At 33.0% G+C, this 19910-nt stretch overlaps 1 protein-coding gene across 3 annotated transcripts in view; it reads right to left on the bottom strand.

Annotated features, from left to right (window-relative positions):
• The window catches only part of LOC126734603 (neutral ceramidase), a 294220-nt gene that overhangs the window by 185246 nt on the left and 89064 nt on the right, over window positions 1-19910 (bottom strand). For all 3 annotated transcript variants that reach the window (XM_050438295.1, XM_050438294.1, XM_050438296.1), the window contains exon 6: window positions 13736-13937. In XM_050438295.1, coding sequence (XP_050294252.1) covers window positions 13736-13937 — 202 coding nt within the window. The remainder of the gene's footprint in view (window positions 1-13735; window positions 13938-19910) is intronic.

The raw sequence follows: 19910 nt of genomic DNA, 5'->3' as shown, positions 1-19910 counted from the left end.
GTTCGTAAACATCATGACCTGTCCGTTTTCTATGAGATTCTTTATTCTGAATCTTGCTGCCTAGATATACTCGGTAAAATTGGTCTACATATTCCTTATAGGCTGACCCGTCAGACACCCTCATTCCATATTTCATCCCACCCAACCAATTATGAAAATAATTCCTTTGTTACCAGGGCAGGCAAACTTGCTAACCAGTACTTGGATCACTAGGATTGTTTTACTAATAGAATAGAATTTTTAAAAATGTTGAAAGTCAATTTTCTATGAATTTATTCTGTAATGTGAAAGTATTTAAGTCATATTGTACCCTATCTATTTTTAAGGTTTTTATCAGGTATCATTATGATTTTTGTGCAATGTGTAGTGTAGATAAGTTTTTTTTTTCTCTTGTAAAATGTTTTATATTGTTGTAAATTGGGCAATTGCTTGTTAGAAGAGAAATAAATAAATATAGAATTTATTGTCCTACTAAGTTTTAAGCTTGAAAATTTGAAAAAGATTTTGAGAATTTTCAAATAATAGAAAAAAATATATCTTTTAAAACTTAATAAAGACTACACATATGGAATAACAGCTTATAGATCACCAAGTTCAAATTTTTTATACATTGATAAATCTATGAGAGAAAGTAAAAAGTTCTTCGTCTATAATATTAGTTCATTTATTTTTCTAACGGTAAATATTTAAAATCAAATAAGTCTTATAAGTCTTTTGTAAATCAAACAGCAATAACTGACCAGAAATTAAAAAAAAAAAACAAAAAAATACCACAAAGATAAAACTTTTACAACTTCTTACAATAGAACAGTTTGAAAAAAAATGTCATAAATTTTCTCAAAAAAGATCTCTTAAACTCTATAAACCATAAGGATTATCTTAAGATGCACCTTATTTAAAACTACTTAGTAGAAGTAGCAAATAAATATAAAAAATATAGAAGTTGTTTAAATGAATTAATTACGTCAACTAAAATATATTTTACAAAAATAAAATTATTAAATGCAAAAAAGATTATAAAAACTTTGGAAAATCATAATTGACATATTGACTCGGACATCAATAATAAATCTACTAGAGCTTTGGAGCCATCCATAAATTATGTAACACGCTGAGGGTGGGAGGCGGTCTAGGATACGTGACAATTTGTGACCTAGGGGAGGGTAGGGTATCAAAAAGCATTTGACGTAAGAATTTTATTATGCATGCATTTTTTCGCAAACTCAACGTAATTTTATTTTTATATTTTAAATTTTAAATATTAACACTAAGTCACCTTTAGCCAATGTCGATAACGTAGCTAGTTTGCTTTATTCGCGTAAATACATTTTTCACATAAACGCGCTCTCATTATTATTAAATATATGCGCATTAACCTCTCTCGACAGTGTAATGTGTATTGTGTGTCGTCAATATTTGTAACATTACCGAACTGCAATAATTATGCGTCAGTGCACAACGAACTGAAATATTTTGATTTCTGAAGTAATATAGCATATATTTTCGTTCGGCCATATTCTTGCTCTAGACTAAATCAAACAGTAATTTCAATGACACTTTCCAGTATTAATGAAAGACGCCAACAAAAATGTAGAAAGAACAAAAGAAATAAATTAGCTGAACTTTGCGAAGAATATTCCGAGTTAAAGAAGGCATTAAAAATGAAAGATGCTTCTGCAAGAACCAGAATTGAAGAAAGGCAACCTCGTCTATTAGAGGCAATTGTAATTCTACCTAAACATGGATCATACGAACGACGAGAAAAAGCATCTCTAAGGAGCATTAAATCTCTTCGAGAACTTACCACTGTATTAAGAGCCGAATGTTTTATATTGAGTAAAAGTGCTCTATACTTGCGACATAACACTTTCCTTGGAGGGAAAAAAACACTTAGAAACCATCACTATGAAACTTATGAAAACTCAAAAGGATGCGCACTTTAAACTTGTTGACGGAATTTTTTGTAAAGCAACCTTAAATCATCTGTAAGACATAGCGTGAATTCTTGGATCTAACGAAGTTTGGTTTTTGGGAAAGATGACATAGGTTTTGCAGCGGCAAAGTATTAATCTCCTGTTGTCGTGCACGTCGAATACAAAGTTTCTTTATCTCATTATGACTGGGTGGTGGCCGATAAACTAATCCCGTCTGTTTATGCAGATATTGTTTTAAAACAAAATGGGAATGAAGATATCAGTGCTATAGGTTATTTAGGGCCTTAGGGCCTACTTCTTTACCGATAAGATCATGCAATCATTTTCGTCGACTGCATTAGATTTTGCATTAGATCTTTACCTTGAAAGACTTTGATAACAACATTCTTTATTATAAAAAATTTTTATAACAAAATTCCAAAACAACATAAAGCCAATATTTATAATAACCGTTGGGGGGCGGCCCGGATGAAAATCCATGTTATCAAAAAGTAATTCATATTGGCATTCATCATGAATTGACGAATTGAATGAATTGACGAAACAGTGGGCTGCCAAGGCAGTTGTGCATATAGGTCTCCTGATGGACCCGTCATGCCCCACCGGGGATTACCAGAGCCCAACGGCCTTAGAGAAACCGATAAGGCTCTCTGGTCTGAAGGACTTAAAGTCGCTCGGTACACTGAAAGTGTTACCCAAGTATTTGAAACTGGCGCGCGTGAGTGCTGGGCACTCCTCGACTACATGGTCAACGGTTTCATCCTCCTCACAGCACCATCGGCATTCCGGGTTGTCCGCAATACCGATAGTATGGAGATGGCTTCTTAAGTGCCAGTGACCGGTTAAAAGACTTCATTGACGCGACCGCAACGCATTTGGCGATACCAACTATGGGTTCCGGCCCCATCGGCACATTCGCGGATCCCAGTCTGGCAAGAGAGTCCGCTTCCTCATTACCTGCATGGCCTGCGTGGCCAGGTATCCAGACGAGCTGGACACTGCATCTAACCTGTACCAGTTTTTTCGGGACTTTTATGCACTCTAGTACAAGCTTGGAGCTTACCTTTGCAGCCGTGATAGCCTTAATGGCAGCTCAGCTGTCCGAGCATATTGATACAACTGTATTGCGGTATCCGCAGTGTAGGATTTTCTGTCCGCATTTTAATACAGCGAATACTTCGGCCTGGAAGACAGTGGCGTGCTCCCCCAGCGAGTATGCCCTACTGGTATGTGGGATCCCACCAATAAGCCCTGATCCAGCTCTGTTATTCATTCTGGAGCCATCTGTGTACCAGATGGTCCCCCTATTTAGCAATGCAGGTCTGTTGGAATGCTGCCACTCCTCTCTGCCTGCAATGTGCGTCACGAATCCCTCGCAGTCCAGTCACTGGAGCCATGCAGTCACTGCCCATCAGAAGGAGAGGACATTCCTGTATGGCCCGTGACCAAATTTTTGCGTGACCGGTCTCGCCAGCACGTAGTTCGCCGAGGACGTATAGCCTGTACGCAGTCCTCATGGCCTCGAATTGTACAACGAGGTCCAGAGGCGGAAGGCTCAGCAGAGTCTCAAGCGCTCTAGTTGGCGCCGTCCGCATGGAACCCGTTATGCTGAGACATGCAAGACGTTGGACTCTGTCCAGTTGAGCACGAATTTTCGCTTTCTCCGTACATGGTACATGCCATCATTGTTTAAAAGATTTATCAGGCTGTCGACCACAAGGCACCACAAGGTAGGGGACAATACTCCTCCCTGCGGGCAGCCCCTAGCCGCCAACGTTTCGACAATCTCGTTGTTGAGCTGGGCAGAGACAGCTAACCAAACAGGATTCTGAGCCGCGGCTCTCGGGTGCTTGGCAGATTAATGCAAAAGGGGTGTTGTCGAACGCCCCTTCAATGTCTAGAAACGCACCCAGACAGGCCTTGCCACTACCCAGAGCACCCTCCATTTTCCTAACGAGGTGGTGTAGGGCCAGGTCCGTGGATTGGCCCGCCTGATAGACGTATTGGTGCACATGCAGTGGTTTGTTGACTAGGATGCTTTCCTTAAGATATCGATCAATCAGCCTCTCCATCGCCTTCAGCATAAAGCTGGTAAGGCTGATAGGTCGGTACGATTTGGGATCTGTAAAATCGCTTTTTCCGGGTTTCGGAATGAAGACGACTTTCACTTGACGCCATAACTTTGGGACGTAGCCCTGAGCAAGGGACGACCTGAATAGTCTAACTATGTGGGGGGTTAGTACTTCTAACCCGTTTTGCAAAAGGCATGGATATAATCCATCCGTGCCCGGAGATTTGAAGGGGGGGAATGTCTTGATTGCCCATTTCACCCTCTCGTAGGTAATTATTCTTCTAGCAGTCTCGAACTCTAAGCGAATCGGAGCCCGAGAACAGCTAGGAGGATCGCGAGATGAGTTGGAGTCTGGGAAGTGGGTGCGCAGCATAACCTCCAGTGACTCCCGCTCATTGGTAGTAAAGCCGCCATCTGAAAGTGACAGTGACCCCAATTTAGTTCTAGGTTCCTTGGACAGTACTTTGCACAGTCGTGCTGCGGATGGTGTGTTTTCAACGTCATCGCAGAACCGCCTCCAGCACTGTCTTTTGGAGTCCCTGAGTATCTTTTTGTATTGCCTTTGAGCTGCGTGGAACGCATCCCAGTCAGTGGCAAGCTAAGTGCGCTCAGACCTGCGAAGGAGCCGACGCGCAGTGTGATGGTGCTTTTCCGTGTTCCTGTTCCACCAGGCATTCTTGGCATTCATCATTTTTTGCCTCATATCCTTGACGTCATATTTATCATATCATTAGCCGCCAAAGCTTCAGGAACAAACGCCTTCAACAGAGTCGAAAGAAGAACGGCATCTTTAAGCAATGAACCCGCTGGTTTAATCTTGCCCCATGAACATTATGGCAGTCACCTTGGATCTAATCGGCAAACTATAGATTTGGACTTAAAAAAAAAACTTTCTTCACGGTGGAGAGATATTAGAAGAAATATGGACTATGGTTGATATTGATGGATACCCGATTGTAGCTAAATACATCGAGCCCAAAAATTCTGACTTTGATCGAAGCAGTATTTTATCAAAAGGTAAGGTTTGGATGTTGGAGCATGTAAGGACAAGCCAGTATTTCACGCAGATTGTGAAATTTAATAATTTAGATTGATGTTCGAAACCACATAGCTCATTATCCAATAAAACGCCAGAATGATTTTTTCCTTCACCTCTTGCACTGGATCAAACTGACCAGGGGCTGTTTTAAGTGAATGTATTGATTAAAGGCTTCTTTAAGACTAAATTTGCATCACTTTTTGTTTCTAAGAATGTTTAGTTGTTCTGCCGGATTTTTGCCATACGATTTTTATTATCCGTCGTGATTTTTATTATCGTGTATTAGAAAAAATCAACGAGGAGACTTGGAAATCCTGCCAGATCTATTTTGCTTCAAAAGTCAGGTTAAAAAAAAACTTCCAATTGTGCCCAAGACAAAGGAAAATGATAAAAATATTTTTAACATTTTCCATTTTATTTATTTTTTTTAATATTTACTGAAAAAGATACTCGAGCTGTGGGTATTGCAGCAAAACGACAAAGAGAAATGATGGCTGTTTTAAAGAATAAATCTGGACCTGACTGATATATCTACAATTAAAGAATGTAAAGAGGATAAAAATTTGATGAGATTGAAAATTGAAAACACCGCAAGCACCTGATGGCTGTTTACCTAATCATACCTGTATTATATAGGGCAACATTATTCTAGGGCTCTCCAATATTCAGATTAGGTGAATATTTTTTTGCACCATGAATTTTACTGCTACTATATTGATACATGTGCATATTTCTTGGTGCATATTCGCATCTCTTTTTTTATGCCTTTTAGAAATTTAGAAGATTTTGGGTGTGACAAAAGTTTTTTTTAAATTAAGAATAAAAAATTTGCAATTTTTTCGGTTAATTTTGCCCTACATTATTACTATACAATACATAATTAAATTATAAATATCACAAACAGAATCGTAATTTAAGTATGTTTTTTTCCATTTATATACATTTAATTGAATTCGTAAAAACCAATATGGTGGAAATAAACCTAATTAAATGTCTTTAAAAAATGACTTTAATTGAAAAATTAAATACATTTATATTATTTAGAATATCTTACAAGACACACTAATATAATATAAACATTTTAACTCTAATAAAAGTAATATATATTTTAATTTTATAAAGAATCTGCTTAAAACATAATGGTTTTATTCGCGAACGCTGTCAACACTTAACAGATGTCGCTTTCTAGGTGTAAACTTCAAAGGTCAACTGCTTTTCGTGAAATATTTTGTACAGGACCAAAAGAAAAGGTTTTTATGACTGTTTTACCTTTTTAATGATTTTATTGTTCTAATAGATCTGAAGGAATATTATTTGGAATTTTGTTTGGACTAAAAATCTTACTTAATATTATAGTTTATTGTGCACATCCTTAGCTCATTAGTAACTACTGGTCTCTATATTTTTATATGTCAGTAAGTTTGTTAACTTTATTATTACTTTCACTTTATCATCGATATCTAATATGTCAGTATTGTGACCAATTTCCAGCTTTTCAAGTTGAGAAATTTCTTCTGATAAAAATGGCAATCTAATAACCTCATGAATATTTGTATCGCACTGAATGATTTTCAATGGTATAGTTTTTAAAATATTTCTCTTTACTTTCCTTTTAAAATTTTCTAATTTTTTTTCTCTAAGATGAATACAATAATTTCATCAAACAATAATTTCTTGGACAATAAAACATATTTATTTTATAAAACTTTTATGAATACTATATAGATAACATTTTAGAGGGTGTAATAAGATATTTGTATAAACATAATCTTTGTAACTATAAAGTCACTGAGAGTGATTTATTTTGTAATAAATTCTTCGTTCACCTAATATGACTTACTACAAAATCATCATAAAATTATTTTATATATGTTTTATATATATACGTTTAAAACAACAACTAAATAAAAAATTTTGCGTAACACAATACTTAAGATAATAGTTATCTAAGATTGTTTTATAAAAATATTTTATTGCATTATAAACATATTTTATTAAATTATCACATAGTAATTTATAAAACTTTGTTATAAAATTGTATTTTTATAAGACAGAATCATTTTAATAAAAGCCAATCAAGCGATCAATAAATAGATAAACTTTTAATACCCTATACATCAATTCGTAGTAAAACCAAAAAAAAAAAAATAACTGATTTTCTCAAGTGTCACATAGTTACACAAGAATGAACGAAAATGTTTTCATTCTACAAAATGAGATATAATATATACATTTATTTTGTATTTGAATTTAAAAATATTTTATACTTTTTTTCCATGCTACTATGATATTATTTAATGTTCCCTTTTTGCTTTCTCCACTGACTCATTTATCATCTGCCCAACTTTGTTTATCTTGCCATGCACATCATTTGGGCATGCATGGCAAGATAAACGGGCATACAAATTCATTATCTCCTCAAAGCAAAAGTTTATTTAGCTTTATTATTGGGCAAAATATTATTTATTGTATAAAGTACTTATTATCTGTTATAATTATGAAGTATATTGAAATTTATAACTTAAAGGATTTACATTTCATTTGAGTTGAAGAGTCCAATTGGTTTAACTTATTGTGATGATGCCTAACTTCCTTTCTTATTTATGTTCTATAAGTAATATTTAGAGTTGTTTATGACGGTTCCATTTTTATGAAGTATCTCAAACTCGCAAACTTTTGTGTTATCCCTAATGTACTCGTAATGCAGCATTGAAAGAACGAAATATTCAAGAGCAAACTCTTTCTCACAAACAGCTCATTTTGTAGAAGTTTAAATGCTGTTTTTACATTTGATTTAGAAGCCATCTTTAAAAATCTTTTAGTCTCATGCATATTCCTGAATTAAATATCAAGTCTCGATAGCGCAAAGGCGAAACGCTCTTACCTGTAATAATTCATTAAACATAACATATCAACCCATTTTTAATTCATCTTTTAGTTTGTTAAATAGGTTTGAGACCAATATCACATTCTTTTGTTTTGCTTCTTATTACTATTGATTAAATAAAAAAAAACTAGTACAAATCATAGTACTATTTAAAAAAATAACTAACTTAATTACCGTAACATAGGGATACTTTAAATACGGGTCAAACTTTGATCAAAACTTCATCAAACCTAAAATAGTTGCGCCGTCATACCCCCACCATTTCCCACAGTACGACAATGAAACTGGACATCTGCTTGGTTCATTAGTTAAGCCAGTTAGTTGAGAGTCGCAGACCGCCGTAATTGTGCATCGATGTTAAAAAATATTATCATAAAGTCTACACGTGGTTTGCTCTGTTTTTGTAAGTCAGCAAACTTCAAGGCTATAAAGGTAAGTACGTATATTACCATTATGTTCTTTCTTGTATTAACTTTAATATGTATTACTTGGTAGATTTCAAAAAGATTTTAGTGAAATTTAAGTTAAGGGTTATTTATAGAACCATGTTTGTTCCACGGGGTAACTTTGATCGGGCTATGGGGTAACATTGATCGCTTGATCAAAGTTGCTCCATTAACATATATTATAATTATCTTTCCAGAAATTATTTAATTATTATTATTTTTTCTTTCCAGAAATGCCTCGCGAGCATAAAAGGGTGCTGGGGAGCAAACATTATATAAATTATACCCCTGAAAAGCTGGAGCATGCATTGAAAGTAGTGGTGGATGGTATATGCTCAATACGAGAAGCTTCAAAGCAATTTAATATTCCTTTTGGAACTCTCTATAATAAGTACAAAGGAAAACATATTAGTAAACCAGGTCGTCCCACTATTTTTACCAAACACGAGGAAATAGCAATACTGAAGGCGGCTTCAAAATGTGCAGACTGGGGATTTCCATTAAGTCTCATGGACATAAGGATGCTGGCCAAGTATTACTTAGACCAAAAGGGTGATGTTGTTAATCAATTTAAAAACAATATTCCTGGTGTTGATTGGACATATAGTCTTCTAAACAGGTACAAAGACTCTTACGGGCAAAGATTAGCTACTAACATAAAAAGGGTGAGGGCTGCGGTGTCCAAAGAAACTTTAAATATATTTTATGATAATCTAGAAGTGGTAATAAGAGATCTTCCCAGTGCAAATATATTTAATTATGATGAATCGAATCTTTCCGATGATCAAGGGAAAAAACGTGGTGTTTATAGGCGTGGCGTAAAATACCCTGAGAAGGTTATGAACCACTCAAAAAGTTGCACTACCGTTATGATATATGGGTCCGCTGATGGGACTCTATTACCTCCATACGTGATTTTTAAAAGTCTACATTTATATGACTCCTGGAAAGAGGGTGGCTCTAAAGGACTCCCGTGTTGTGACAAGCTATGTTGCAGTCTAGGGACTAGATTTAACCGAACACCAAGTGGATGGTTAGATGGGGCAACATTTCGTGATTGGTTTTTAAGCAGTTTTCTTCCCCATGCATAACGTTTAGATGGGCGTAAGGCTTTAATTGGCGATAACCTATCTTCCCATATGGATCCCGAAGTTACGAAGTTGTGTGCAGAAAATGAAATTGATTTCATCTGTTTGGTTCCAAATTCGACTCATCTTTGTCAACCACTTGACGTCGGATTTTTCAGGCCATTAAAAGAATCCTGGAGAGCTATACTTTCAGAATGGAAGTTGCAAAACTTAGGACTCTCAACGGTTCCTAAGGACACATTTGCTAACCTTCTAAATAAGACATTGAACTACATGGATGCAAGACTTCTACGACAGAAGTCTGATATTTTAATAAAATCAGCTATCAAACGTATTTTAATAAGTTCATTTAGTGCTTCTGGTATTTACCCTCTAGACTGAGAACAAGTTTTTAAAAAATTACTCCGGAATACCGATGCCATAGATCCTACTGCTGACGTAGAAAGCGCCCTTACTACAATGTTAAAGGAGCAGCGATTTGGAGATCCGAATCAACCAAAAAGGAAGAAGAAACGGTTAGCTGTTGCACCTGGTTGTAGTATATCTACGGCATCAGTAAAAGCTCAGGAAGATAACATTACACCTGGATATAGTTTTCCTGCAACAGTCTTGGATAATATTTCTGACAGCGAAGACGATATGAACTTGTTGGAGCTTCGACAGGAAATCAATAAAAGTTCAAAACAGCCTTTATGTTCAGAAAAGCTTGATATATATGAAGTTGGCCAATATATTTTGACAAAATTTTCTTCGCAGAAAGGCAAAAAAACTTACAAATATCTATGTAAGATTACTGAAATAGATCCCGAGATTTTAGTTACCGGTCTGAAACTCGTGCCGGATGATGTTTCAGTGATCAGAAATGAGGGTATTATTGCAATTCAATCCAATTCCACAGAAAAATTAGACGAAGATCTGAATGTTTATTATGAATTTTCCTCCAGCATTCCTGTCGTTGAACTTTAGATAATATTTTTTTAATGTATTTTCGTGGTAGGTAGTGGTATTTTCTTTCGTTTATGTTTTCGAATGAATGATAATACTTCTTACACGGTTTATGCTCAATTATATGTAACTGCTAAATATATTTTTCTAAGTAAAGCGAGTTTTTATTTCTATTATTTATTAACAGAAAACTATTTTTATCAATAAAATGGTCTCTAGCCTAAATCTACAATTTAAAAACATTTTTTTAATTCAAGGCACTTTTTAAAAGGGGTTACTTTACAAATCCATACAAAATAAATTGATGATCAAAGTATCCCCAACTTAGGTATATCTTTGATCATATGATTTTTCATTTTTTTTCTCGAAAATATGTAGTTTTTCAAAGTTTATTTATTTGTAGGATATTTATCAAATAAAACCGATTGCTAAGGTTATTTTTAATTACTGTAAAACCATATTAGAGTAGCTAGAATCCCAAATGTAGAAAAAAATGGATCAAAGTATCCCCATGTTACGGTACGAATTATCTAACGGTATTTAATTATTTTATTTCTATTCTGTTATTCAAATTTCGTAGGACTTAAACCATCTGAACCTACAATATAGTCCATATGACATTTGAAATTTGCCGTCCATAAATGTTTTTATTCCTTTTGTATATACAGGGTGATTCATTAAGAATGAGCAATCTCTGAACTGGAAATACTAAACACCAAAATATGGCGATTGAGCTTAACATGTCTTATACAAATGTTGCAGGTTTACGAGATACAGGGTATTTAAAGTTGGAATTTTAATTTGAAATTTCTTAATAATTTTGTGATTTTAAGCAGTATCGTCTTGAAAATTGGCAACTTTATGTGTTTTGATATGAAAATTACGAATTTTGTGGTGAATTTAGCACTATTTATACAAGGCGTTAGTTACAACCTGTTACTTAGGTAAATTACAACATATCTTTTTTACCTAATCAGTTATGGCTAAAACGACTATAAAATCCAAAAGACAATTTAATTTTGAATAAAAAAGGTACTCTTGTTTATTTCATGTACTATTATTAGCTTTATTATTATTATTCTATTAGCTTTTAAGTTATTTGCATTTTAAACATTCAGCGTAAAAAATCCTAAGCCACCGTTATTACATTGGCTTAATAGGAATTTGTGATGGGTAATAACAGTAAAGAAAATAAATAGCAATCAGTAATAATATTAAAAGAAAACTTCAAAGTAAATGCTCAAAATGCCCGCCTTCCACTTCAATACACTTTGTAAGGCGTCTCCTTAGTAAGGACACAATAGGACTGCTTCTTAGCAGACCGCAGTGTAGGGAGCCACAAGGCACCACCCAGCGGTGGAGTTGTAGTGGGTATAGGACGAAACAGACTCGACACTGAGTCCCACACTACTGGGGGCGGCGCCGCGTAACCAGTGTTCATAAAAAATTTCTCCACCAACCCAAAAAAAAAAAAAAAAAAAAAAAAAAAAAAAAAAGGCGCCTCCTTAAAGATATTTGAATATTAAATAACATTTGTCGATTATTTTTGATATTAGCAGCTTCTTGAACTTTCTGTCGTAATTCTTCGATGGCATTAATTGTAACTTTGTAAAGCATGTCCTTCATGTGTGACCATATTAAGAAGTCAAGAGGGGGGTTTAAGTCTGGACTTCTAGGTAGCCAAACAAATTCACTGCCACGTCCAATCCACCGGTGAGGAAAATGTTTATTCAGGTATCGCCGTACTGGCACAGAAAAATGTGGCGGCGCCTCATCTTGCATAAACCACATGTTCCGCCTTATGGTTAGTGGTACATCTTGTAGTAGTGGGTTTAACTGCTCTTCAAGGAAGTTTAAATAGTGGGGCCCGTTCAGGTTAGGAGGAAGTTTAAAAGGACCAATAAAAAAACCAGATATCACACCACACCAAATGTTTACTTTGAATTCATGCCGAAAATGTCGTTCCTTTATAGCATGTGGATTTTTGGAGTCTCACAAATGATTGTTTTTCCAATTAAAAACATCTCGTCTAGTAAAAGTCACCATCTGAAAAGAAGGTCATTAAGAAATTCCTGGTTTTCGGATTGTTTATCTAGTATAAATTGAGCAAACTATAGACGAAGTGGTAAACCTTGAGGTAGCAAATTTTGGACAGGAGTATAGTGACATGGACGGGGATTCTCTTTCTTTAAAATTCTCCAGATAGACGATTGACTTATTCCTGTTGCCGTACTTAACCGACGAGTACTGTGATCTGGATTTTCCGAAATACGAGCTAAAACCTTTTCTTCATCATCGATGTTGATATTTTTTGAAGAAAATTTAAGATTTTAAGACGAAAATACCTTGTTTCGTCTAAGCGGGTATAAATACGTCTGAACAGTTTGTGATTGGGTTGTCTTCGATTTGGGTATAATTCTAAATACCTTCTGGCTGCACCAAGTCCACTATAATTTGACTGAGCAAAAAACGCAAATCATATCACGCATTTCACTGTTAATACTGGAATATTCATTATGACGTGGCATTTTCCTATTTTAGAATTTTTACTACAAATAATATACTCTTACTTAGTGATAGTAACATTATCATATATCAAGTTCTTCACACGAAAAACTCATAAGTGCTGACACAAGCCTACTTGAAAAAAAGTCAATGTAATAACGGTGGCTTAGGATTCTTTACGTTGAATGTTTAAAATGCAAATAACTTAGATAAATGCAATAAATAAGAGTACAAATGCAAATAAATAAGAGTACCTTTTTTATTCAAAATTGAACTGCCTTTTAGATTTTCATTTTAGCCTTAACTGATTAGGCAAAAAAGATATGTTGCAATTTACCTAAGTAACAGGGTGTAACTAACGCCCTGTATAAATAATGCTAAATTCACCAAAAAGTTCGTAATTTTCATGTCAAAACACATACCATTACCAATTTTCAAGACGATACTGCTTAAAATTATAAAATTATTAAGAAATTTCAAATTACAATTCCAACTTCAAATACCCAATTGTATCTCGTAAACCTACAACATTTTTATGAGACATGTTAAGCTCAATCGCCATATTTTGGTATGTAGTATCTCCAGTTCAGAGTTTGCCCATTCTTAATGAATCACCTTCTTAATGAATCACATAAGTATCTGTTGTATAGAATAAATTTTAAATTATCAAAATTGGTTGTTATTGCCTTTTAAGATGACTTGAACTTGCAAATATTAGCTATTGGGAACCTGAAAGGCTTTACAACAAACGGATATAAATCACTAAATATTGTAAATTTAAATATTAAATTTAAAGAAAATCTTAATTATGTATACCTACTTGTCCGGGAAGTTGGCCAGAGTTATATTCAGATTCCAATAATATAGAGGCATAACCAACATTATCAGATGTGACCATGCAATTCGTATTATTTAGAGAGACTGCATGTACTGCATACCAATTAATGGCTCCTATTAATTGATTATCTGAGGCACGTGTTATTTTTAATTGCCTTAGCGTTTTGTCAGTATTGTATTGATATCTGCAATGAAAAAAAATCTTAAACCGAGTATTTTCATATGTTTTTATTTATATTCAATTTTCTGATTTCTTTTTCTTTCTTTTTAAATCATCCATAAATATTCATTTCCCCCTTTCCGAATGTGAAATAATTGACATTATGAATTCGTTCAAAATTCTCTTCCTCGATCTAACTAATAATTTTTCTTTACAAGTGTTAAATACTTTTTTGCAAGAATGGCATATAAAATAATAAATTGTTATGAGACCAACCGACAAGATATATATATCATTGTCTTGTCAGTCGCTTTTGTTTTTTATGATTATTTGAGAAAACTTATCTTGATTAAAATTCCCAGAGCACAAAGGAAATATTTATAAATTTTTATTATCTCATAAATACCTTATAATACTAAAGTTAAATTTATACTAAGTTTGAAGGCAAGTGTATTATATGCTAATATTGGCGAAAAATTTAACTACTAAATTCTATACAAACTTGTTCAGCTCGTGTAAGTCTGAAACATGAAATGCTGAAAAATAACCAAACTTAAGATAATAAGTTCCAGGCAACTAAAATTATTAGCACAAGCTGATAAAATGCTCTTTTTGTATAATAACTTTCGTTATTTTTATTTGGAAAATAGAACTTGCCAAGTTCTCCAAGTTCCAAGGAAAGTTGTTTAAGAAATGGTTTCCTTAACAACTATATTAAATATCTTTAACTTGATTAAGAACTCTAGACTTTAACTGACACTTTTAAGGTTTTTTTTAATTTTAATAATGGAGTTTTACTTAAACGCTTTTATTAAACTTCTTTCAGAAGTTTAATTAAAATTTACATTTTATATTGAGAGAGAGAGAGAGAGAGAGAGATTATATAGAGAGATTTTAATAGAAAGAAATAAGTTAATAAAGAAAAATGAGCGGTGAAGTTGGTAAAATGTTAAAGTTTTGTATTTTTTTGCATATTATGTTTAATTTATTTATAGTGTCAGTTAAAATCTCCGTGTGAATTTTAATTTTATATGTAATTGTAAATATCTTAATAACTTAAAAATAAAAATTAAATTGTAATATAAAAGTTCAATTGAAAGATATAATAAACGTATTTTTCTAAGGGAATCTGATCAAATTTTTCCCTGCCCTTTTTTTACATGTTTATTAAACTCTTTAAAATTTCATATTAAATAACAATATCCTATTTATAATATTATGCTAAAATTGACGTCTGTCGATGATATTTTGATATTTTATGTTTGGGATATATGATTAATTTATTCAGAATATTTATCAGATTAATTTATCTATCAGCTATTATTATTATTTATCAGCTATTCTCAGAATTACAATGGCTTTAAAATAAAGTCTTTATGAGAATTAAAAAAGTTAATTTAAGAATATAGCTGCACACCCTAAATCCCCACAAAACGATGTCTTGCTTTACTAGAGTTAAATAACAGCATCTGCGCAGCTCCGTTTAAAAAAAAAATTTTTACTTAAGGGCTTAACTATGTAGGTACAAGAATCAATTAAACTAAACTTATGGTGAACAATAATCTCGAACAGCAACATAGCTTTGGCACGCAACTAATGTTACGCGGGGAAATTGTTTAATGCTATTTATATAATGCACAGTAAGCTATAAAGTATAAAATAACTATCCTAGGCATGTTACTTCTGCACCCTCAGATTTTTCAACGTCCTCGCGGAAGATTTTTTGGAGCGTCCTTACAAGTGTGGTCTTCAGAGCTATGTTTCTTCCACTAGTATAGGACTTTACTTATACTATCTGCTAATACTAGACATACAGTAAAAATTACGATATAATAGTTTCCATTTCCGGAAAGAGTAATGTCTTAAAAATTACTGGGTTCTAAAAGGTCATCTTACATTTTTCCAGGATTTTCTAGATGGTTAAGTTGTAAATAAATTTCAAAATTAGTTGGTAGATTACTTTACTGATAGGAATTTTTTTATGGTCACGTTATTTTGGGACAAGGAATACTTTTGATAATTAATAACTATTGCCCCATTGCCTTTGAATTAAAGAACTACCTTTTATGCTTATTTCATGAAACTAAAAAGCATTTTTATAAACAATTTTTTCACTTTTTGTACAAAATAGTAACGATTTTTTGTTCGTTATTTTATGGTCTTCGTTATTTAAGACAGTCAAATATTGACAACTTTTAGGTAAATAGAAATTATTAATAAGCGGATCTAAACACAACAATTTTGAGTTAACTTCCGCACAATTTTGATACCATATATCATTACAGTAATACTTACCAAGGATAATAAAGATTTTTGATTCCTTGGTATGGGATATACAAAATTTAGGTCACACATACTTTTCTGAAATATTAGAGTCTTAATTGCTAAAATTGCTATTTATTAAATATTAATAATCCTGTTTTACAAATAAGTGTTAGTTCTGAAAGGTGTTTAATAGACCATAGGGTGTTTTTAGGATGTATAGAATGTAAACATAAAAAATTCCAAATTTCATTAATTTCGTTTGGTGATAAGATTTCGAAATCAAGTGTTGGGTAAAAGAAAAGGTTCGCAAAAGTTTTTCTATAATTTTTCTTGAAATTTATGTTATTATTAATTTTTGAAAACTCGGTTTTAATTGTATCTGAGTTTTGATTTATTTTCATCGATGTCATCGATGCATGCCGTTAAGTTGATTATACTTCAAAATTTCTACACTCTCCGTAATTGTCTGTAGGTCATTTGACGAATTTAATACCACTGCCAAGGAAGTTCATTAGCCTGCGTTTTGCTCAATTTTTAAGTGCTGACTTTTGAAAATGTGTCAACGGTATTATTAAATGGCTTGTATAAATGACAAAATTGCGTTTTCGTAAAATAATGCTTTTGATTACTCACCATATGTTTTAAAACCAATATATTATCAAGTAAATGCAATAATGAAAACATAACTATATAGATATATTATATAATTATAGGTATATTAAAGGGAATATAAAGGTACTATGATAGTTACTAACTATCAACGGTTGGAACTATTTCTTTTTTAAAGTATTGGCTATTGGGCAGGTTGTAAACCTGAAGAGCCTGGTAGGGCTTCATTATTGTGTTAAGGATCAGGATCAGGAGGTTGAAAAGAATTTGGGGTTTTCCTTAGTCTTTTAAGTTTTCTTGCATTGGTTGTAATTTTATTTTTAAACCGCAATTTCTTTTGTTTTAATATACGGGCTGTAAATTTTATTTCTAGGTAGATTTCTTTAATAAACTGTTACTTTAACCTCTATGACTGGAGCCTCATCTGTATTTTATTTTGCTTTTGCGTGCTCTGCATTTGTTTGTTGTATGTGTGTTTATAGATATGTCAATGAAAAGGGAGCAATAATTTCTTTCGTTTTTGGTCATATTATTTAACCAGAATTGGACCATTATTTACGTTCATCCAAAGTTGAAAATGGAAAGTGGTCTGTTGTAGAGTGTATGCTTTGATTGAAAAGTTTCAAGTATATTTGGGGGGAGTCTTATTTGGGTTCTCAATTTTTTACTATCCTGAGCTTTTCTAGGAGGTCTAAATGTAGCTTTTCAATTGGGCTGTTTGATGATGAGTTTAAAGGGGTTTTATAATGAATTTCATTGCCAAAAATTCAAAAAATTTCAGCAAAATTCCGAAAATATATTATTTTGAAATTCTTTTCCACGATCGGCAACGTTTTTTTGTGAGGTGTTTTGATGGGAAAAATAAGGCTTTAATTTAGTTAGAACTATAACAACATTTTTATGGATTATGTAAGCTTGGGCATATCTGGAAAAAGAGTCGATTATGGTCAAGAATTTCTGCAAGCAGTGGGTTCAGAGGCAATTCGATATGGATATCTTTCATATTTGTTTTATACATTTATGTGATTTGTAATAGTATTTCGTATTTTTGGATAATAATAGTTTTGTTTCAAGTTATTATATGTTTCGTATATGGTTGTTTTTGTGGTAGTTTGCTACTATTTCTTGTTGTGATTCGGGGCGTATTAAGTATATTAAACAAATATTTGAAATGTTTGCTTAACAGGGAAAAGTTTTGCTGACGGATTAAAGGTTCTTTGATCCGTCTTTGGAATTTCTCATCTAGTATAAAGATGGTCATTGTAACACCCGGGTTGATAATTTCTTTAAAAATTTTTAAGATATATTCTTGTCTATTTTCTTTTAGTATTGTTACATAATGGTATCGTCTTTATAACAGTCGCGTAAGTCCGGATTTAAAAATATCTTCGTAACTTATTACAACTCCGTAGAAGTTCCGATATTGCAATAAATTTTCCTTGGGTATTGACATTGGTTGTTGTTTTCTTCTAGAATAACAAGGTTGGGTCTTCAGATTCTCGGTATTTTATTAACGTAGCTTACTTCTTGTACTAGATCGTTATATTTTTTAAAAAGTACAAAGTCGGCTAGGTCAAAATCAGCTAAATTGACAACAGGTCGGCGTTGGGGGCATTTTCATTACCCTTTTTATATTTAATTGTTATTAAATATAAAAAGGGTAATTAAGTTCTCTCTTCGAACTGTGATCTCCATCGGATCGGAAGTCGACCATTGAGTTTGAGAGCCATAGAAGAGGGTTATTAATTTGACACCATCAAATAGCATTGAAAATGCCTCACGGAGTTGAGAATTGCAAGAAGTTCACATTCTATAGTGGAATAACTGCGTTCGGAGAAGTTCAAGCTACAAGAACAAAAAGCAATAGGATGATAGCGATATTTGAGGCATCCGTTGTTTATTTAAATGGTAAGCTCTATGTATTACAGAACAGAGGAGTTGACGACAAGTTTTTTAATTTTTTGGAATGTTTTAATGTATTCCGAATTTTCAATAAACCATTTAGTAATTGGCAAAAAGTTATTTTGGCAAAATTTGTAATAAATCTTGTATCCGACTAGTACCATTAAAGCTTTAATACCCTTAGGGCTCTTTGGCATATGATATTTCTGAGTTGCTTCAATTTTGCTCGGATTAGGTTTTTTCCTTTAGGGGTGATCATGTGGCCTAAGAGAAAGAATTCTTTAGATAAAAATTAAGATTTCTCCGGTTGAATTTTTAAATTTACCTTCCATAATCTTTTGAAAATTTTGCGAATATGATTAATATGCTCCCAGAGAATATGACAATGACTTAGAGAATATGACAACATCGTTCATAGAGACGAAACAGAATTTATAAAGATAGTCACGAAGGACTTTATCGATCATTTTATTGAATGTCGCCGGTACGTTTCAAAGACCGCAGAAAGAGGATACTTTTCTCCACACGTGACTTCATTGAGTCTACAAAAATTAGAGACCATACGATTTTGTTTTTCTTCTGAAGAGTCTATTTTCCATTTTCAATCATTATTCAATCCACACTGGGGGGAAAAATATGGAGAAATTAAGAGTCGATTTTGTTGTCAAGCAGTTTCTGGACCTGGCAGTGGCATTGGATTTCTTGATTCATGCAAGGTCGATATCTGTATTATTTTACATCAGATTGGTCTATCAGATGTCGTTTTGTTCATTACATGTTTTGTTTGATTCGAAGGCCTATAATAAGGTTCAGGAATATTGTAATGACCAATTTTAATACTAATACCCTTGAAATATTATATGTATATGTTCTGTTGAAGTTTTTACTGTTTTGGTGTGGGTATGATACGGTTTAGCTTAGGTATTTAGTTATTAATTTATGCCTGCAAGTTTTTTGTATTGATTTGTATTTTAATTATTTTTAAAACTCTTATTTATACTCTAATTTTTACGACTCTTAGCTCCATTATCTGTAAGTTGTGTTATATTTATTAGGACAGGAGAGTTTTTATAACCCTTTTAATTTGTCCATAGTTTTTTTAGCTTTGTTTAAAACAATTTTGTTAGAAACAATAAAGCATATTTTGGTGTGATTTGGTATTGCAAAAAAAATTGTTTGTTTTTTTCATCTTTTTGAAATATGCTAGAGCTTTTAAAATTAA

The sequence above is a fragment of the Anthonomus grandis genome, chromosome 3, assembly GCF_022605725.1.
Source record: "Anthonomus grandis grandis chromosome 3, icAntGran1.3, whole genome shotgun sequence".
Taxonomy (NCBI): domain Eukaryota; kingdom Metazoa; phylum Arthropoda; class Insecta; order Coleoptera; family Curculionidae; genus Anthonomus; species Anthonomus grandis.
This window is presented reverse-complemented; position numbering and strand designations above follow the sequence as displayed.